At 37.6% G+C, this 22,251-nt stretch overlaps 2 protein-coding genes across 4 annotated transcripts in view; one reads left to right on the top strand and one right to left on the bottom strand.

Moving 5' to 3' along the window:
• The window catches only part of GABRD (gamma-aminobutyric acid type A receptor subunit delta), a 21,311-nt gene extending 6,953 nt beyond the window's left edge, over positions 1-14,358 (bottom strand). For both annotated transcript variants that reach the window (XM_072425654.1, XM_072425655.1), the window contains exons 1-7: positions 12,712-14,358; positions 9,842-9,957; positions 9,027-9,094; positions 6,292-6,512; positions 4,867-4,949; positions 3,488-3,625; positions 308-463 (exon numbers count right to left, since the gene is read on the bottom strand). In XM_072425654.1, coding sequence (XP_072281755.1) covers positions 308-463; positions 3,488-3,625; positions 4,867-4,949; positions 6,292-6,512; positions 9,027-9,094; positions 9,842-9,957; positions 12,712-12,776 — 847 coding nt within the window. In that variant the 5' untranslated portion in view covers positions 12,777-14,358. The remainder of the gene's footprint in view (positions 1-307; positions 464-3,487; positions 3,626-4,866; positions 4,950-6,291; positions 6,513-9,026; positions 9,095-9,841; positions 9,958-12,711) is intronic.
• A 326-nt stretch (positions 14,359-14,684) lies between these two features.
• CFAP74 (cilia and flagella associated protein 74) overlaps positions 14,685-22,251 on the top strand; it is an 83,872-nt gene continuing 76,305 nt past the window's right edge. For both annotated transcript variants that reach the window (XM_072425653.1, XM_072425651.1), the window contains exons 1-5: positions 14,685-14,809; positions 16,929-17,053; positions 18,322-18,415; positions 19,964-20,107; positions 21,335-21,433. In XM_072425653.1, the coding sequence (XP_072281754.1) occupies positions 16,942-17,053; positions 18,322-18,415; positions 19,964-20,107; positions 21,335-21,433 (449 nt within the window). In that variant the 5' untranslated portion in view covers positions 14,685-14,809; positions 16,929-16,941. The remainder of the gene's footprint in view (positions 14,810-16,928; positions 17,054-18,321; positions 18,416-19,963; positions 20,108-21,334; positions 21,434-22,251) is intronic.

The raw sequence follows: 22,251 nt of genomic DNA, 5'->3' as shown, positions 1-22,251 counted from the left end.
TATATATATATATATATATGTATATATATTATGTATAGTAAAATATAAATACAATGAAGACTGAAAATGCTGATTCCTAAAGGACAACTTTATATTAAATCCTGGATGAAGAGATTGATCCAGAATTGTCGTTCTACATACTCATTCTTTGTCAATGATACACAACGGTTATATAAAAGATGATTTCAAAGTTGATTGTCGTACAAAGTAAAAAGTTAGAAAATTGGAGTAGTTCTTTAAAGAAATCTTCTTATTCCCTCTTATTATCTGCACTGTGAATGTATTTTCTATAGCTTTTGCCAATTACCTAGAGAAACTCTTGCAGGAACCGCTGACTGACTGATCCAGAAAGAAACCCATGACATTGTCACCAGTAAAATGGATGGAACATAGGACTGTATGATGTACATCCCTCTGTTCCTCTTCAGCTGGAAGGTAAGGGTCAGTCGGGGAAACTGACCTGCTGAAAAATAAAAAAGTCAACATTTTCCTTTACTTTGTAAATTACTGCATCCTAAGAAAAGAAGATCTTTTGCTTCTTTTTTAATGAAATGAAATATACCTATAATTGAATCCATATCAAAATGTAGATATTGAATTTCATTATGTTGTACACTATGACCCTGATTTATGAAAGCTCTCCAAGCCTGGAGAGAATACACTTTTAGAAGTGAACTGGGTGATCCAGCAAACCTAGAATGGATCTGGTCCAGGATTCAAAACATTTGCTAGCAAATAGAAAATGATTTTTAAAAATCCATTCCATGTTTTCTGGATCACACAGTTTACTTTTGAAAGTGTATTCTCTCCAGCCTTGGAGAGCCTTCATAAATCAGGGCCTATATCACATTTTCCAGTGTGAATGAGTAGGGAAGAGGGTTAGTCCAGTTTAGTTTAGGGGGGACAAAGAACGTGGGTTAGCTTTAGTTAAGGTGAGCTGAGGATGTGGGTAAACCTGGATCATCTAATGGGTATCATCTGTTTGTGATGCAATTTAAACTGCATAAAAAATGTATCCATAGATATTCATTTCAGTGTTCGAAAGGTGAGTTCAGTATAACTGGCCTATTTTGCCTAAACATCAGAGATATGGTTTTTTAAAGTCAGAACCTTTGGAGGTGCTGCTGCTGAACTACCCTTATTAACAGAAATATTTGCAGACAGTACCGATGAATAAAGTATCAAGGCAAAATATGTGTTGTCCTTATGTTTTTCTTCCCTTCAGAATCCCTGCTGTTTTAATGAAGAAGAGACTGCTGATCTGCTGAATAATAAACAGCTTGGGATATTGATTGTAGAGAAGTGATGTATACAGTTATAGGAGATGTCTGACAAGAGAAATTAGATACATGTCTTGCAAATCTCACTCTTGAAAGAATGCCACCTTTTGTGCAAAAGAATTAGGCATCTGTGTTCAGGAGCAATGTGCTGGCTGTGATTTATTGCAATGATAATTTGTTATGCTATTATTATGTTAACCTTGGGTAAGTTTTTAGCATCTTGGCATTAGTCTATTTCTTCCTTTTTGAGAATTAGATCACTTGTCTGCAGCCTCTTGTTGCATGACACTGCAGTCTCCTCCTTTGTGAACTTCAGAATAAAGAAGCATTGGGCTTGCATTTTCACAAACTTGTTTTTTTTTTACATTTTACATTTTTTTTACATTTGCAAAATAATCATGTGGTGCACATGATGAATTGCAACATACAAAACAAAGGACATTCAGAAAGTGATTTATGTCTCCTGTGAGATTATAAAGTCTACCTATACTTTTCTTTTTGCTGGGAATGTTGCCTATCTTTACCTTCAATCACTCCTCTGATATGTTCACCTATGGGTATGTATATGCAGTGAGGCTGGCAGCAGCCAGATGAATAAGCTTGTTGCTCAGGTACACATGAAAAACACAAATTTAATGTTACTCTTGGCATGATAAAAACTCCATCTGATAGTAGGATATCTACTAGTAGGATCCAACTAGTAGGATATCTTTCACTGTCACAGATACAATGTTGTCTGACTACTAAACTTCAATTCTATTGGTAAATCATTTTTTATGTTTTTGTTATTAACTACCCATTTTTGTTTCTTTTTCCCTACTTGGAATATAAAATGTAAGACAAAACCAAAAAACAAGTGTCTCCCCACTGCTACAAAAATCATATCAATATGGTATCTTAAAACCAAATTTTAGTTGTTTTGGATTGAGTAGGAAAAAGTTAAAACCTGTGACTGTTATTCATTACTGATTGTGTAGTTGTGTTCCCAATGAATACCTATGGGAAAGTATAGCTTTCATATAGAAATGAAAATGGCATATATGAAGTATGGCCCTTTTCAGGAGAAAGTAGGGCCTGGAGCCCGAGAGGAAGGAGGATAGGTGAAAGGCCAGCATGACTGGTGTGGGGAAAGTCGAACAAGGCTGTGGTAGGTTGGAAAGTATGGGGTGACATAAGTAGGAGGGGTAAAGGTCAAGGATTGGTGCCAAAAGGAACAATGGGTAGAGGAAGAGAAGGGATATAGGGATGCAAAAGGGTCAGGGGTGAGATTAAGAGAGGACAGCAAAAGAAAGTGATTCCCACCTTCCCTTAGTTTGAAGGGGTAGGATGTTTTGCTCGGTTGAAGTGTGGCGGTTTGATCTCCCCGGGGGCAGGGTGTATTTAAAGTGATGAAATGCTGTGGAGAGCCATCTAAGGTATGGGGTCTCCAAAATGGTTCTTTGGTACCATGTGGGGGTACATTGGTGAAGGGATTGGGGCGTGGTTGATATAGTTCCCAAGGCAGTGGAATGGCGCCTGGGAGCAGGATATATATCAATGAAACGCAGGTCCCTGGGTTAATGGAGGTTAAGGTGTTGGTCGAAAGGGGTTATGTTTATTATACAGTTGTTAGATTGTTATATAATAAAGTTGCACTGATAAAATGTTAATATTGTTATTTTTTAATGTTATTATGTTGTTTATTATAAAGTGTTTTATAATAGTTGAAATTAAGAATTTGTATAATAAACAGCCAAATAGGCCATTTTCACTAATCCCGGAAGCGTGTTATTATAGGGACGAAGATGTTGGGATATGAATTGGGGGTGTAGAGTTTGAGAGTGGGGGAGAAACTCTTATCGTACTGCAGCTTTCAGAAGGGCCATATAATAAAGTTTGCTGGAATTGGACTACAGATAAGTATTTGTTTTAGCTTAAGCCATTCAATATAGAGTGTGGAGGGAAATAAATTATATAATTTATTAAAATACTATTGTACAAAGGTACATTTGCCTGTAAAGAAGTTTTAACCCTATTCTTTGTTTTCCATCATTACTGGGTTTGCCTACTATTTCCCAAACAGACAGGAAATGTAAGGAATTCACACAGACAATTCACAGACAAATGTTTTAACCCTTCCTTATCATGAATTAACACGTTAAAAGGCTACAGTAGCATTGTAATCTTGTACACTTGTATACAGTATATACACAGCCTCATGTCCTTACCTGATTTGAAGTTCATCACCTCTCTTGTAAATTTATAGTCTGTAATAGTGAATTGTGCTAACTCAAGTTTTTCCAGGCCATGGATCTGCTCCTGATTGTCCGACCAGTAATAGAGAATGTCCTCTGCAGAGTAGCCATCTGTTTTAATAAAATGTTACCTTATTATTCAATGGTATGCTCAGGTATTGTCAAAATATATTCAGCAATTTTTATCCCAGTGAAGCACAATGCTGTGGAGTGACACTTCCTCTCTCAAGCTATGTTCATGAATTTGCTCCAGGTAAAAAAGTGCCACTTCCTCTCTGTCACACAGACAAATCTAATGAATGTAACTGTCATTAATGCACTGCATGACACGGAAACAAGTCTATGTACAAGCTGAATCCACCAGAGCATTGTTGCAAAGTTTAAATGTCAAATTTATAGTTTTATTATGTATTGTGTTACTTCTAATGGTTCTGTTGTATAACAAAACATTTGCTTGGTTGTCTATTAACTATAAAAGAACTGGTACTGAGGAAGCATGAAAAATAATATAAATAACCTCATCAAGTACTAGTTCCTTGGCTTTATCACAATCTACTGGCTTTAGTATTGCAATATAAGACTAGGGGGTCTATTTATAAAGCAGCAATTCTGAGATTCACCAAACACTCTCAGGTCCATGTTTTTGATTCCTCACAAGTTTAGTGAATGCCAGATTCACTGCTTTATAAATAGACCCCAGGAGTTTTGACTTTTGCTAACTGTTCGGAGTCAGTGTCTGAGGAAGTAATGAAACCAAAGACGGCCAGGCAATTAGTTTTTTCAGATTTAAATCAGTGGGGCTATCAGTTTTAGATCCCTATAAATCCTAATAGGTTCCTTAAAGGTACATAAATATAGAAACAGAATATTTAGTGGAGAGTTGTTTTTGGTTGGGTTCGGAGGCAGACAGATTTTCTAAATTTTATTGCCAGACTGTTACTCATTGGTTGCCTTTACAGTGGACCTTGCATCTGTGGGATTTTCACATGCTGCCCAAAGTTTTCATGACACACCTATAATGCTGTAGAAATATATCACCAGGAGCACGAAATGAAATCTTTTTTACAATGATGAAACCCACTCATGGGCAGGTATCTTCTTAGAAATATGCTAAGCTAGTGGCAACTGCAGTTGGGGTGATCATCGTATATCAAATGCTTCTTTCTGGCTCATTAAGAATCAATAAATCTAATAGCTAATCAGTGTGACTTGATGAGTTATTTTCTTACTGTTCGGCATCCCGTAAACTAGGTGGTGGAGGTGGACTAAAATGTGACAACTACAGACTGAAATGCATTGATTTAATTTTTGCAGGCATACGGTATCTTATTTCCACTTTAGAAAGGACTTACAGCTCTCCAGGTCCAGTAAGCACTCCTGCTCATCCATTGGATATTTTGTCAAGTCCATGTCACAGGACACAGTTGATGTTATTCTGTAAAATCATAAAGGACTTGACTTTAGCAGTACTCCCTATTTACTATGCTTTTGTACAAAGTAAGTTTAATGAAGAGAATGTCATTAGAAAAAAAGTGGTATTGGTTTTAAAAGAAAAATCAATCATGGTAAAAACTAAGTTAATGTTACAAGTCATGCCAATGCTCATGAACGTGGAGTGATGTGCATGCTTATAAACTGCCTGTCTCCCCGGGGGCATTGTTATATCTCTTATACATTGGTGGTATGCCGCATATACATTGGTGGTATGCTGCATATCTTCCCAAGAAGCTTAGGGCTCTACTGAACAATAAACGTTAGGCTTGAGAAAAAGCTGTTGTAATAAAGTTAAAGCTGAAACTAATCTGCTAATATTTTGCCTTCCCTGGTCCCCTTTTCCTCTAAATGCTAATACAATTATTAAATAATACTTTTACTTTTTTTAATACATATCTGATTTTTCAAGTAGACATTCAAGTAGACCATGGCTAATAGGAGGGGTTGTATATAGCTTCCTGAAAACAGGAATCTGTAGTAATACCTACATTTGATGCCATGTCTACATGTTTGGAAATATTGAATAAGAAAGGGAGGACAAAGGGCAGTTCAGCTGGGTTGGAAAATGTTAGACTAGGGAAATATTGGGACGTCATTCCTTTTACACCTATTGCTACGTCTCTGCCCATCATCCTAGTCCTTTGATTCCAGTTGTTTTTATGTCACTGACCTAGATCAAGTATACATTAAGAGCCTACATATTTATCCCTTGTTTCTTTTGTAATGTCCTGTAAATTTGATGCTGTTTAAATAGACAGTAAAGAGTAAATGAGCGCAGTTTTCCCTTTTTAAAACCTGACATGCTGCAGATGTTCTTTTTTGCCTTATTTAGAATACAGTGTTTTCAGTTTAAGCTTTTAAAGCAGGGGTGGGCAAACTTTTTTAGTCAAGGGCCACAATCTGAAATAAAATTTGACAGAGGGGCTGGGCTGATGGGAGGGTGGGAGGGGTTATGCCATCATGACGCCACTGAACATGAAGTCATGATGCCATAACCCCGCCCACTCTCCCATCGCAGATCTGGGCCTGCGATGGGAGAGTGGGCGGGTTGTGTGCAGGGACAGTCCGCCCACTCTCCCATCGCAGGCTCAGATCTGGGGGACATGTTCGGCAGCTCTGGCCGGTGTGACCCCCCCCAGCGGGGTCCTTCTCCTGACCCTGCTCGGGGTGGCACCAGCCAGAGCTGACCACCTAAAGAAAAGGCCAGAGAAGAATCCCTATTGGGCTGTATACGGACCGCGGGCCGTAGTTTGCCCACGCCTGTTTTAGAGATTGATGTTTACCTGCTGCTGTATAGGATGACACCATCTGGCTGGAGTCGGATTAGTTTGTTCTCCACTGTCACATCATGAAACCAGGCGGACTTGGCATTCACAATAAAGGTATCTGGAAGCCAAAGTTTCTCAACAAATCTACCATCAAAGCCAAGAGTTTTGTTGGTATGGTTATAAGAAAGTCTTTCATCCTTCCAGCTCTGACGCAGAAACACTGTCATTGTGTATTCCTGAACAATAACAAGACCGATTACTGGTTTTACGCTGCAATAAATTGTATATCAACACCAAACAACAGTTTCATTATTATTCAGAATAAAGTCACTTTTTGAGGGCTCATTTACACTTTATTAATGTGTTGCGATAATGTTAATGTGCATGTTACCTAAATGCCTGTTACCTGCCTTAGTGCATTGCATGACTAGAACACCAACACACTAAGGCAGTGTTTCTTGACCTTTTAAACATGGGGAAACCCTTGAAATAACTTTCAAGTCTTAGAGATTCTCTGCTATAATTACTATATCCACACCTCATTGTATATTACTGCAGTGGGAATATTAAGAATGCCTCTTACTTGCTGATCACTGGGAAGAATGTCACCCTTACAGATAGCCAAAAAGATCATTGGTGTCACCTAAACTGACCTGAAAGTCACAAATTGCTCATTGCTCAAGGAACGCCAAGCAACCTCTTGAAGAACACTGGTTGAGAAACACTGCACAGAAACACAGCTCTGACACAACCACATGCATTGAAGTGCACCACAACACGCAGTAATGTAGTATTGTTCATTTTGGTGATCTGCTTTGCCAAACTTGGCTCATCTGTTTTTTTTAAGGCATGTTTATTCATTAAAAAATGTGCAGTCAAGCAACCCCCTCTTCATTTTTTACAACTACACCCATGATCCTATTTGTTGTACCAAAACATTTAAAAGGCCTTTTTAAGAGCATACATCATAATATGACTGCTATGGATTTTAATCAACTGTAAAGCAGTATTTTCCAATCTTTTAAACATGGTCGAACCCCTTGAAATGACTTTCTGTTTTTCAGGGACCCCCGGATATAATTACTCTATCCACCATCCAGCTTATCCACAGCTTACAGTACATTAGTGCCGTGGTTAGTAGAAAGAATGCATGTTACATTGCAGGTCACTGGAAACAATGTCTTACAGCCAAAAAGATCATTACTGTCAGTGGTAAGTGATCTGAGGGGTACAAATTGCACATTGCTCAAGGAACCCCTAGCAACCTCTGGAGGAACCCTACTCAAGAAACACTGCTGTACAGCTTCTAATGTGTCCCTCTCTAATTTAGTGTCCCTTTGATACTGAACCTCCTCTAGGATTGGAGAGTACAACATTTTCTTACATCTTTTCTGGCAGTGTATTTACTATAGTTGTGCTTTATAGTAGCAAGAGGAACCCTTCATTGAGATAATCTTGACTCCAAGTAAACTCTTGAGAAAAAGGCAATCTAGTCCTAGGATGTCTTTTATATATTTATTGAAGAGCTCCTGTGATAGATTGGAACACCGAGGGCAAAACATTTGCAACAGGTTTGTTTCAAGCTGGAAGTCCCTGGATGGATGCCCAGACTTCCAGTGCACACTGCCGGCAAGCAGAAGTAGCATTCAACAAGCAAAGGCTTTGGTGCAACTGCGGCGAAACCTGTGGTGGTTCCTGTGTAACTCCATTGTCACCAGCTCTAGTGTGTCACAGCAGAAACAGCTTTGCTAAGATTCTTCACCAAATGATAAATATGGTAACCAAATGAATACAATTCAGAGTTACCTATGCTTCAACACATCCCTCAGGATAAGTCAACAAAGACAAATCCAGTGCACAGCCATCTTAAAAAGATTTTTTAAAACATCAAAAATGAGCACAATCTAAAGCAAGCTACTAACATATCCCGACACTTCTATAAAGAATACACTAGAAGATTACATCTCCCTATTCTTCCAAAACAATGAAATCTATACGGAGAGGATATACACTTGTTAAGAAAACAGACTGAAGTTTGACAATTATTTATTTTTTCTTTTTATTCCCTCAAACTAAAAAGAATACTGAAATAAAAAACCATATGCATTAACACAAAAGATAAATCAAGGCAGCAGAGGGATTTTGAGACTGATTAAACATGTCAGACAATACCATAACAATGATTCCTTCTGTCTGACATTTTTAGATTTAAAAATTGTTTTCAGTTTGGGGAACAGGGGGAACTGATGACTTTTCTCATTAAAAAGAGAATCACAATGAATCTCCTGAGATGAGTGCCTTTAGGGTTCAATAAATTAATTGAAAGTGTTTAAATAATCAATGCAATTTTATTAAGATAAAAAAGCACAATCTTCCAGTTGCAGTGTGTTACAATAGGATACAAGCATTAGAATATGTTTTTCATGCATGTATTCATTGCAATAAAGAAATTTGCTCAAAATGGTAAGTTGTATGTGGCAGAGACAGATGTTTGAAGAAAGAGTCTCTAAACACGGGTCACAGACACTTACTAAGTATAAAATAAAAGCATTTGGACAAGGTTTTACTACAAATGATATTCCTTCTTTCCTAGACAAACTTTGACTGGTGGCCAACAGACACTTAATTGTCTCCTGATCTGAATCTTTTTAGACACATATTTTATCTGTCTCCATGCACCTGTAAGGGGTACCAAGGCTCAGGCTAGTTAACTCTGCCAGTGTGCAAAAAATCTGAATAGTTTACTATACCATGTTTACTTCAGATATATGGTCAATGCTGGTGACTTCAACATCTACTGCAACAATCACAGGAGGTCCTGAAAAAGTTAAAATATAGACATTATAAAAACTTATAAAAATGAATTAGAAGTAAGTTAAGTTGGCAGTTAGCAAATAGCTAGGAACACATAAAGGGGATCAAAGTATGAACTTGGGTTTTGTTCTGTTTATGGAGACATCAGAAGTAACACTGTTTGAGTAATGCTTGGGATTTATTATTTTTACTTTTGAGTTTTGATCACTAAGAAGGTTTATGTTACAGGATCCGATACAATTCTGTGTCTCCAACCTTGTGAAAAAAGTTTGGGAAAGGCTGTATTGTTTTCCATGCACAATTGTGCCCTGTTGCACACGAGCAGCTCCAAAAAGACAAGGTTCGGTGAGAATGATTGCCGACAGAGATGCTGATTGAGAGCCAGGCCTTCTCTTGGAGCCTCACAAATATTTTTATGACTGAATGACCACACTTCAAAATCTCCCTAGAATAGCAGAGGCTAAAGGATGGCATATTCATCTCATGTAATGTATGCTCATGTAATTATGAGGGTCAATTGCCCATAAATGTTTGATCAGATTGTGTAAGCCTCATTTTAAGACTGCCTGTTGCCTTTGCAATATGCAGATCTTCCATTATGTATTATAACTAGCTTCAAGAAAGTTTTTTTTCTCTATCACCTCTATTTCCAACATTCCTGGACAAAAATTTGGTGGCCATCTTCCCATGAGTCCTGTAGGACTAATGAGTGTTCACAAATGTGAGACATTTAACAGTACAAGTACAGTACCTCCAATTCCAGGCCTGAAGTTCCTTGCATATCCTTGCATCAATTCATCTAAGTTAGGCATCCATGACATCTCTATATTAGACCCGATGTATTCCCCAATGTCTTCAGCGCCATTGCTAAAGCAAAAAGAAAAACAATATTTTGAGTATTCAATTTTTTTTCTGCCTACGGAAATGCTATCAATATGTATTAACATATGTTATTATATGCTATGTATTATATTATGATTATGCTCATGCACACTTTTCCTTTGCTGTTTGGTCTGTTTAGAGCCTACTCAGGGTTGAGGGTTTTTCCTGCACTTACATATTAGACCTAGGCCAAACCCAAAGCACCAGAAGAGTGGTCACATGCTTATGAACACTTGAAAGTATTGGTTTGTTTCAATCAGCCCTCTAAAGGTCAATGGGTTGCAAATGCAGGGTCAGGATAAAATGAAGCTGTTCCTGTTGCTGAGGATGTTGTTACTGTCAGTCATGAAGATGATTGTCTTGATAGCCCATCTGCTATTTAGCTTTTTTTCGAGGGTACAGTAATGATTAAAATTCTAAAGCACTATTTTGTTTAGTTGAACTATAATTCTGTAAAACTGTTTTATTTAGTTGGTGAACATTTAACATGTAACATACAATTTAATTTGCTTTTACTTTAGTGTCATTTCATTTAGTGTTATTTCATTTTAATATATACAGCATAATTAACCTTAAAAAATCCAGAATTTTTAAAAAATCGGGCACACCTCAGGTCCGAAGTATGCCGGATTTTTGAACCTGTACTGTAAAAATCCTCGGAGGGCGGGTTAGTTTAGCTCAGGCAAAGGGGGCACACAGAACAGCTTAGTTCCTCAGGAGTACACTGGAAATCTTTTATTTTCTCCCCTGTAGCTCTGCTCAGCTACCAAAAGCAAAGCAAATGCCCATTATCTAATGATATAGAGAAGCAGGTATCTCACCCGCTCATGCTCAGTGATTGGCCCAGAACTATATTATGCATTTAGCTCTGGTAAATCTCCAACTCAAGATCCAACCTGGGCTGTTTCTCCTCACTCCTGGCAGTTGATAGCAGTGGCAGGGAAGTAAAACAAAACTTTGGGTTGCTGGGGATGAGCCATTAGGGCAAAGACTGCAATAATAGTTTAAAAATGACTGTACTATATTCTAAACAGTGTACACAAATAAATTGAGACAAATTCTGATACAACAATACATATGACAGTGTAATAGGTAAGAACAGACTGTGTTGGCACAGATTTTCTAGATTTAGACCTACATTGAAAAAACGACAGCTGGAGAAGGAAAGTTTGGATATAACTTTGTTGCTATGGAGCCATGCAGACAATTCTAAATGCTGAATATTTTATGGATGACAATTCTGTATCCCTGAGTTATGTCAAAGCAGATCACATTCTTCTTTCTTCAGGACAGAAGGTACTTGTCATAATAAATCATTTCTTCACCAGCCATAAACTTATCACAGGTACAGTCACTGACAACTGACCATTTGGAGAATAGGGTTATGGCTCCTGCAGACTTTATCCTAGGCATCCATAAAGCATCCAATATGCTGAGCCTGATTTACTAAACGAGCAGGTTCACTTTTAAAGTGAATTTTAATGTATCTTAGTTAAACAAAGTTGAAAATTTAACTTTGCAAAAGATACTTTCATATGCAAAGGAATTGAGAAATAACCAGAAATTTTACATGCATGTCATTGGATAAAAGCTTTAATTCACCAAGCTAAATGAAAATGACCTTTGCAAATGGACGATTCACTTAGTTTAGTAATGAAATGCTGATCTCCATCATCCAATAATGCAAAAATCCTGGTATTGAAATATTCCTAGCAGGTGATTAGGTCATTTTGCAGAAAGGAATTTTACTTTGTTTTAACTTATTCAAAAAAAATCACTTTGCAAAGTCACCTAAAAATATTCCCTTTTACTTGATCTTTATCTTTTATTAGAATTATTATCTCGATACACAGTATACTCCTAGTTGGTTCATTTTTGTATTATAGACTACTTCCCCATTCCCACTCCCCTCATATATTCCTCAGTGGCAAAATTATCTACTATAACTCTTTACCTATTATCACACTCAAAACAAACGTGTAATTAATTTATTAATAGGAGGAGAAAAAGTATTAATACCTTTCCCTCCAATACAACATAATTATACAGACCCTACTTCTGTTTCGTGATTCCGTCAAAAAAAAAACAAAACCCTGTGACCTGTGAATCCTTATCTAAATCATATTTAAATTTGTGTAATTTATTTAATATCTCTCAGTGATATATAGGGTGAGAGGAAATAGCTTTTAATACTTCATCTTTTAACCATTATTCATTTCCTATTGTTTCAATCTTCATTACTTCATTACAATACAATAAGAATTCACTTTTCTTTTCCACTTTGTCTTCTATTGATAACACTGCATATTTATACCAAAGGTTGGGATAGACATATAAAATTAAATTTGAAAACTGTGTTGTATGGAGATTACACTGTTTAATTATAATTTGTTGGAAAACAAATATTGTATGACACATTTTATGTTGGCTTGTTTATTTGTATGATTAGAATGAAAGCTAATAAATTGAAACAAAAAGTTCAAAAAAATATATATATTCTCTTTTGCCTTAGTAAATTGATAAAAGAATAAAAATGGACAAGGGAGAGAATTGCATGTTGTACAGTTCAATATAAATGTATTTCTGCCTTAATTCTCCTACCGTGCCCCTCCATCCTCCCCAATAAAAACTTAAATTTGTTTAAACTTTTTTTTTTAAATATTTAGACTTTTTTTTTGAACAATAAGTACACTAGTAACATTTTATGTTGAAATATAATTAATAACAATTGTACATTACCTGTGGCTTGTTATCTGTTGTAAAATTGTAACAGCAAAAAGAAGAAAGCAAGTGAAATATCCCATGGCCAAATCACTCAATAAATGGACACAAACTAAAGCAGGAATCCATCACAATGCCACAGATCCTATTATGAGAGGTCTGTGCTGTGTTAGCTGCCAGTACATATTACTGCATGCCAATGAAGAGCAATGCCCAGTCAACAAACAGCTCAAACCCCAGGTTGCAGGACCATCATATCCGTGCTCTCTGCTGTGTTCACTCTTCCGCTCCATACACGTGTAAATACGTTTTGTGCTGTGGCCAAAAACCTCCAATTCTGATACAGATTTGTTTAATAATGCAAAGAGCAGTGCAAAGTCCACTAAGGGATAGAAGGCAATAAATAATATACTGATCTGATTCTAGCATGGTTATCAAGTGCCCCTTCTTCTTCAAGACAATCAACCTATTGTAAAACACAGTAAAGTCCAATCAATGAATACATTGCTGTGCAAACTTTAAAAAAAAAAAAAATTCTGTTTAAACAAGGGTGCATAAATAAATCAAAAATACTGAAACCTGTAATGTAACTGTACAGTAGCATATTAATATATATATATATATATACAGGTTGACAATTGAAAATCCGGCCATTGATATTCCCGATCCTTCAGTTTCCTGGCATGAATTTTGGATTGCATTACACTGTTTGGCCACTAGTGTTTTGATGGCGCTGTTCTGCAGAAACAGCTGCTAGATCTTGCTTGCTAAACTAAATACACGTTGAGACGTCTCTGCTGCCTGGAACTGTGCCAGATGTCCGCAGGGGTTGTGAGAGGAAGACTGGTCCGTGTGTGGAGGTAAAAAAAGGTTGCCGGGTTTTTGATAGTCAACCTGTATAAAAATTATTATTTTGTATTGGTTTCAATACAAAGTAATCATAACAATACAGTTATTTTGTATTGAAACTAATTCCGCCACGCTCCTGCACGCACCAACATCACCGGGATATTCCAGGGAAAGTCAGCGCACTCGCCAGGGGGACAGATCGGACGAAGAGGATGCAGTCAGATGATGGCAGGACACTGGAGGACACCGATGGGACCAGGCAAGTCTTTATTTTTTTAGCTACCCCGAGTGTGACTCAGGTTTACCGATATCAGCTGTGTTTTATTACCGCAAGCCACACTCAGGGTTGTCGCCAGGAGGTTAAGGCAAAGAGATGCCGATCTCACACATACGCAGTGAGATCGGCTCTTTTTTCCCCTTTACAGCGGCTACGCCACCCGATCTCCACCTGCGCTGTGCAAGATCGGGTAACGTGCCAAGAAGACCAAAAAGACCAAAGTGAAGAATTAAAATGGCAGCACTCGGCGCTTCCTCAGGGCCAAGACAAAGAGGAATTCCAGGCCGGATCACGGGAAGGACCAGCGCCATCTAGGGACCTGCAGGATTAAAAGTAAGCGTCATTTTTTTTGTTTTCAGTTAAGCTTCACTTTAAGAGGTTTCAAACCCTCCCATCTCTCTACAAAACAAAAAAAAGCACAACCGATGACAGTAACTTCATATTTTTAAAAGCAGAGATTTCTAGATATTTCTTTTGCTCAGCACAGTGCTCCCTGGTGAATTTTACAATAAAACACAAAAGAACCTCCCTGAGACAAACTTCTCTTGTGTAGAGCAAATCTCCCTCACACCACTGTAGCCTCCCTGCTGCCTGGATACACAATACACTGCCATGTCTAACAGCGCAGACTCCAATACAGGAACATACCATTCGGCGACACGGGGGGAACCGATCTGTATAGTATTAGTTACACTGTACTTTTTTTTCAATAGAAATTTCTAGGAATGTGACTCAGTTTCTTTACACTTAACAACCCGAATACCAAGCTGTGGCTTTTAAAATAAAATACTTTACTCCACTTCGCAATGGTTGTGCCCGTTGCCATGGTGACGCGTCTAGCTGCTGTTTATCTCAGGGGAATGAAGGGACGAGGCCTAATTATTTCTAACTTTCTAGAGTTTTTCTGCAGGAACTATTGCTGTCTTTAGGCTGTTTTAGCTCAGTGTGAATTTAGAGCAGCGTGTTTTATTTTCCAGCACAACTTTCTATGTAAGTATTATGGTTTCCTACACTCACAGCTATGTTTATGTAAAAATGCAAAAAATGTAAATATGTCAGTGTGGGTACACGTGTGTATGGATAATATGTATGTTTTAGGATATTTAAATCTTATTCTTTTTTTGTGGATAAGAATGAAAGAGACTGAGCAACCTGTGTCAATGCGTGCAGCTTCATGCATTGCACCAAAATTAATAATCAAAATGAAGAATCAGGTAGGTGGGTATTACAGAAAGAGATAGGCTACGTCCCTTCTGCAATATCCCAACTTACCTGCCTGATCTTGCTGATGAAATGTGAAAAAAGCTGCACATGTCCAGCATGTGTTGGTGCTCTGTGGTGCACACCTGCCTTGCAGCAAACTAATTATTATTAATAAAGGATTTATATAGCGCCAACATATTACGCAGTGCTGTACAATACATAGGGGTTGCAAATAACAGATGCAGACAGTGACATGGGAGGAGGGGAGGACCCTTCCCCGAAAGACACTACGCAGCGTCATGTAGGATGCTTGGCACATCCCAGGTCCCGCTGCGGCTCCTAATGAACTCTTGTGTACCTGCGAAGGAGTTACTCCATCCTGGCCCGGCCAATCAAGATGGCTGCAGAGTGAAACAAGGAAGAGAAGAAGGGCAGCATGGTGGCTCAGGGGTTAGCACTCCAACCTTTGCAGCGCTAGGTCCCAGGTTCGAGCCCCAGCCAGGACATTATCTGCATGAGGTTTGCAGGTTCTCCCCGTGTCTGTGTGGGTTTCCTCCCACATCCCAAAAAACTTGCAGTTAGGTTCATTGGCTTCTCCCTAAAAATTGACCTTAGACTACATTAATGACATATGACTATGGTAGGGACATTAGATTGTGAGCTTCTGTAAAGAACAGCTAATGACACGACTATGGACTTTGTACAGCACTGTGTAATATGATGGTGCTATATAAATACTGTGTAATAATAAAGTAAAAGTAATAAGGGAAGGTGATGCCGGCACCTTGCGATGGAATGGGCACAAATGAGTTTATTTAAAATCTTGCAGTCAGACAGGAAATGTTATTTTTTTGCAGAAGAGACATTGCCCATCCCTGAGCCTGACATTGCTGACCTCTTGAAAACATTTTTTCCCATTTAACTTATGTATAGTAGTTAGGGGTCTATTTATAAAGCAACGAATCTGAAATTCACTGAAACATTCCCCGATGGACAATCTTCTTCATCCATGTGTTTCAATGGCAGTAATTAATCCTCCATCAGGGTATTTTTTCGGTGAATGTCAGATTTATTGGTTCATAAATAGATCCCTTGGAGTCACTGAGCTGGAGTAAACTTGGATATAAGAAATAATGGTTTAGATAATACTAATCTGCACTTTTCTGTGTCTGTAAATCTAGAACTCCATGTTTAATTGCATGGTTTAGGAGTTGTGCACATGTTTAGTGTGCGTGATTGCATGCAGTGCTCCAAGATTCTTATCCAGGTGATCAGTCACTTTAGTGGAGGAAAGCATAGAGTTAAAAAGCTTTAAAAACAATCCTACGTAGAAAGCAACTATACACAGTAAGTTGCTTAAAAAAAAAAAGAAAGTCCTCTATTATCTGCAATGTGACTCATTTGAAGCACTGAGCTACTACCCGCTATCTAAAAAATAGCTTTCTTGCTATTAAAAGCAAAGTGTTAATATTAATAACTCTGGTGATTGAACCCCAGTCATATTACTTGCACAATTAGGGGAATAAATACCATATCTGCAGTCAGGTGGTGGGCACTGGACAATCCCTTATTTCCTTAATGATAGGTTACATAAAGCATTGGAACTTTATTGGATTGTGTATATGGAACACTTATTATTTATCTTAGTTGAGGTTTCAATACAGCAAATATGCATTTATAACCAAAAAATGTATTATATGCGTCAAAGAAACTCCTAATCGAATCTAAAGCAATGGAAATGTATCCCCCGTAGAATCTGGTCAGAATCTGATTGGTTACTAGAATGGAGATTACCCTGAATAAGGCTATAAACATAACCATTTAGCTGTTTGGCACAGAATACAATTTTCCTTTCAGTAGCTGTTGGATGAACTAGATCTATAAAGCATTCCTGTTATCTTTTCAGATCCGTTGAATAAATGGACGATTCTATCGTTTCTGAAAGGCCAGAAGATGAATCCGAGGTGTTGTATTTGGAGGAGGAGGAAAATCTTCCTGGTTACCTCTGGGCTCAGGAAGAACACATAAAAGGTAACATAAAACTCTTTTTAATACTTGGACAGCACAAAGCTGCAGCCTCTCATATTCTTCAATATAAATTAGAATTTTAGGTTTAGGTGGCACATATTCAATAGTGAGACTTTATGTGAAGAACAGGAGTTGTTTAGAAATATAACTAAATTCAGCCTATGTTATGTAGACAGTCGTACTCATCCTGGGTGACTGACATGTGTATGGCAGTCCCCTGGCAGATTGATAAATGACTGATCAGAAAAAAGCGCTCAACTTTTCTATGGAGAAGAGTAAAGCGGGTGCTCCTTGTTTGTCCACCTCCCTACCATCTCTATAGAACAGAACAAAGCTTTGTGTATAGCGCTCGTTCGTTCACCTGCCGCTGAAAATTATCTCCAAAGTTTGTTTCCAGCGAAAGTGATCTGACACCTGTATGTGGTTTTGGAACAGGTTTGAGGTGATCTGTCATTCAGTTTTAGGAACAAGAGGTCTGTAGGTAACAGCATTGGGTAGGAGGTAATACAGTGAGATCCTCCCTAAATAATTTAATAAGACCTGGGTTTTTTTTTGTATATTCATCTAAAAGTAAAGTTGGGCTTCAGTGCCACTCTGGTGGCAAATCAAATCAACCCAAAACAAATAAAAGCAAATTAGACTGACCTAAAAGCTTGCTACAATAAAATGTAGAGATATAAAAAATGCTTTGAAATGTATATTTATCAGGCCAAAAAAGAGCAAATAAGTGAACTTTATTCTTAGAGTATATATCTGTTTTGAGTTTGATGCCTGTGTACATGAGACGATAAGGAAGAATTAAAGTTCTGCTTTCAAAAATTTGGCATCAGGAAGGACTTTATTTTATAAGTATTGTTACCTGCCTGATCGCTGTCCCAGCTGTCAAAATTTGCTGAGCTGAACATGCCGGCACATACAGGCTTCCCATGCAGTCATCCCGGCTCATCAAAATGGCCAATATCAGAATGTGGAAGCAGGAAGACGATAGTGGTGCCCGTAATGGAATGGAGACAGGTGAGTATCCACTGGGTTTAGTACTAGTTTAAAGCTAAAGTTAACAGTCTTTTAGGTACAATGAAAAGGCTGCTTTTCAGGGGCAATTTACCCAGCATAAGCAAGATAATGGTGCCTCTTTAATGATGAAAATGTGAGAACATTTGCATTACTCCACAAATATGACATTTATTACAAGGTTTTTCTGGATTCTATGTGTATGTATATTTGCCTTTGTGTATCCATGCATCTAGTGCTTCTTGTTTTTCCCTTTCAAGATGATGAATTTCCATATGGAGAAACAGCAGAAAATCTCCAGGATGACGATGTCCTTGATGAAATAAATGACAGTTTTGATTCTGACTCTGACTGGTAAGCACAGTATGTGACATCTGCCTGGCATACACTATCTCTGCTTGTCATGTGTTGGAGGATTGGGCTGTGTTGGCTGCATTTTCGGTTTATAAAGCACACAGAAAAACAAAATGCATGCAATAACCATTTGGTCTCTGTTCAATGCTGTTTTTATGTGTTCTTCAGAGTGATATTCCTAACTGAGATGACCCTGAATCTCTAAAATTGTCTGTACGGAATTGTAGCATGTTTATTTATGTATTGTAAGAGGAGAAAAAAAAGATAGTGATTTTTTTTTTTTTGTTGTGCTTGAACTGTTCTGCAGGAGACAAATTATTCCAGAAGAGTATTAGAAAAGGTTTAGAGAACAACAACTTAATGAAAAGTGCATCTCACAGAAAAAAGCCATTAACAAACAGTTTAAAAAATGTAAATGTAATAAAATCTTTCAGCTTAGTCCATTTGTTCCGTACATTCTTGTGATATATCAATTGGCCTGCAGTTTCTTTTTATCTAAGGGAACTAGAGTCTAATTTCTTGCAAGAAAATGGAGTTTCAGCTGCATTAAAAAAAAACAAGGAGATCAAAATCCTAGCACTCATGTGTTGCAGTAACACATGCACTGTGTGGAAATTGTGGTCTCTCTGCAGAGGTCTGACACAGTCTTTCCAGTCTGTTCACTCAGTATGGGATTCAATGTTGATCCCAGAAATTGTTTTAATCTGGGTGGGATGACCAAACTCACCACCTTAAAAAAGCCTGGTGGTTTCTGAAAAGTGCTGGGCGGTGCGCCCTGCTAAAAGGGGCCGGGGAGAACCCTGGAATGTGACCCATGCTGATTTCAGACCTATAGGTCATACTCATTAGGGAGCGTGATGGACCACTACAGAGAGACCACTGTTTCCACATAAACAGTTACTGTTGTAGTGAGCCATCATACATTTTTGAACAGAAACCTCTGAAACCTTCCCTATTTCCACTTTTGTGCTATAGGTCTATAGACTTTCTTGCACAGTGCATGCAAAATAATGCGTGATTTCTATGTTGTACCATTTTCTGGCCATCAGTACAGTACACAGCAGTACTATAGGAGCACAAAGTGGAGGGCCTGGTACTCAACACACCAAAATGATTGTTAGATCCTGAAATATCGGCTGGCAGTTGCAGATTTATTTTTTAAAAGAACAAACATTTATTGGACAGGTACACATAAACAGTCTTTATTTTGGAAGGTTCATTTTTAAAAAATGTTTCTAAATTGGTCGGCAGTGACAGGAGAAAGCACAAAAAACAACATATGTATAAAGATATCAACCTTTTTTAAATGTGTTGCACTCAAACACATTGATGGAAGCATGCTCCCTGAATTGAAATGCTTTTACAGGAAATGTACAAATAATGTGATTTTTAGTGTAAAAAGGGATGAAAAGAATGCCGACTGACAGCAAATGTCAGTATTAGGCATGGGGGTTGGGGAACGTCTGCTGGATTTGTGTGATGAATTAAACCGACATTGGATTTCTGAAAAATGACTGTTTTTGGGTGTGAATTTTCCTTTTTTTTCAGGTCCAATGAACAGCACACAGATCGATATAAGATAGTTAAAGGTTCTAGATATCTTGACAAGGTTCAGATGTTCCGACTTCGTAAAAAACTGAAGCAGCTGGATAGTTTCCAACAGGATAAGGAATTAATGCTTCAGAAAATCAGGTGTGTTTTTTTTATCTACTTTTTCTTTTTTTTTTTTACAGACTGCACTAGTGAGAGATGTAGTCTAGCAGCATTAAATATACATCAGGCGCTTCTGTAGACATCAACGCTGCAACTGGTGAAATTAAAATAAAGTGTCCACACTTCTGCTTCCTTGTTTAATCTTTCTTGTTAAAATTTCATTCTACATTTTAGGTGAAGAATGCAGTAGTACTGAGTCTGATTATAGTGAATGGCAGATATAACAATAGTAATACATGGAAATATTTAAAAAATTACACCGTAAAATAATTTTTTATAAGAGCTTTTTTCTGGGGCTTTAGTCAAATGATTTGCAGGTGTTAGACCCAGGGTCTCTCTATTGCTTTTCTTTATATTGTAGCATTACACAACCATGTAAACATGTAGAGGAAGCCTTACCTGTTACAGAATAAGTCCATTTTAATGTGACTAACTATTACTAGCTATTTCTTCACCTAACTACAATAGTGTGTGGCCTTAGTCCTCTGAGGACAGTTGGACCTGCAGGCATACATGTCAACAAAAATCTTTTATAACAGTTTCAGGAATCAACATGTATTAGGTCAATCAAGCATAGCAGGCGAGCAGACAGTTAGATCAACCAGAAAGGAAAGATGAAGGAGAGCAGACAGACACCACTGGTCCTGACTTATGTCCTGGAAAATTATAACTACTACAAAATTTGTTTGAGGAAATTACCTAGGGACTTTAAAGGCATTGTATTAATATTCATTAGATCAGATACCACATAATTATATTAAAAATTCCATTTACTAAGAAACAAAACAATCATAAAAGAACCATTGATAACATCATTACAGATATAGATCACTTTTAGGTTGGATCTCAGGCGTAAATAAACTCAAACAAATTTTGTAGTAGTATAATTGAGCTGTTCTCTGTTAAATTGAGTTAATCCTAAAACATTATAACAATTGAACAGGGTTTTTTCACCTGTCTGATCTCTTTTTCTGCTTTGGATTATCAAACCTGGAGCGTCCTCTGGTTCTCATGAATCCAATATTGTTACCTGCTGTGGCCAAAGTTAGTGAGAATATGCAATGTTTGTCTTACTTCAGCATTACATTGAAATTACTTGTGGCAAGAGCAATAAGTATTATATGTTCTTATGTACGATTATCATTGAACCTCAAAAACTAAATATGACAAATCAGACTTAAATATATGTATGCTCTGTTGTTTCAGGGAAGAGCTCAGTGCATGCCAAGAGAGGATTGAATCTTTGGAGCAACAGAAATCTAGTGTGGAAATGGAGATTCAGACAGAACAACAAGCTAATAACATGTAAGCAGATTTTCAAGGTAGTAACTACAAAATGTATAAACAGGCTAGAGTAGCACACAGCTACTATTTTGCAATTGAGGTTGCCATAAACAGATACCATAACCTACATGCAATGTATGCAACAGTTCAGGTGCACTGATACAGAACCAAAACCTATTGGTTGTTTCCTGCAATAGCCTATCCATGCTCATAACAGCAAAAAGTCAACTGTTGATTAGGTTTAAGCTGTTGGATCAACAAATGTTACCAATGCATGTGTGATGCAATGGCTTATTTGATTGGATATAAATAAAGTGTTTACATGTGTGGCTAAATGCTACCAAGGTCCAGTCAACCACAAAGCAATATTTGACAGGTTTGTTCTTGCTGTACTATGGAAAGCTAAAAATGACACTGTATCATTTAATAACCATTTGTTTAGGCCTTAAATCAGGTAGGTAGATCACTCAGTGAGGCGGGTCACTCAGTGATTCTATGTAGTGCCTATTCCATAACTGCCTCTTACACCAGAGCCTTCTAGCACATGTCCTGCCTACTATAATTTCAAGGTATTTAATTAAGAATGGATTTTTTTTAAAGCTAACATCAAAAGCTGATGATTGCATAATTCTCTTCAAGTAAGATGACATCTTCACATTCTATCAATAGCATAGGAGGCATAAATCAACCAACTGTAATTTGTTGCCCTGAACACATGCTAGGTGTACTGTACAGAAATCAAGGGGACTGCAGCATTTTGTAGGGCAGACTGATTTCAAATGTGCATATGAACTATGGCTGCCTATGGCTAGTAAATTCAGAGTAAATAAATTTTGAAC

This window comes from Pyxicephalus adspersus, chromosome 11, assembly GCF_032062135.1.
Source record: "Pyxicephalus adspersus chromosome 11, UCB_Pads_2.0, whole genome shotgun sequence".
Classification (NCBI taxonomy): domain Eukaryota; kingdom Metazoa; phylum Chordata; class Amphibia; order Anura; family Pyxicephalidae; genus Pyxicephalus; species Pyxicephalus adspersus.
Note: the sequence above shows the minus strand (reverse complement) of the source record. Positions and strands in the feature narration are given on the sequence as shown.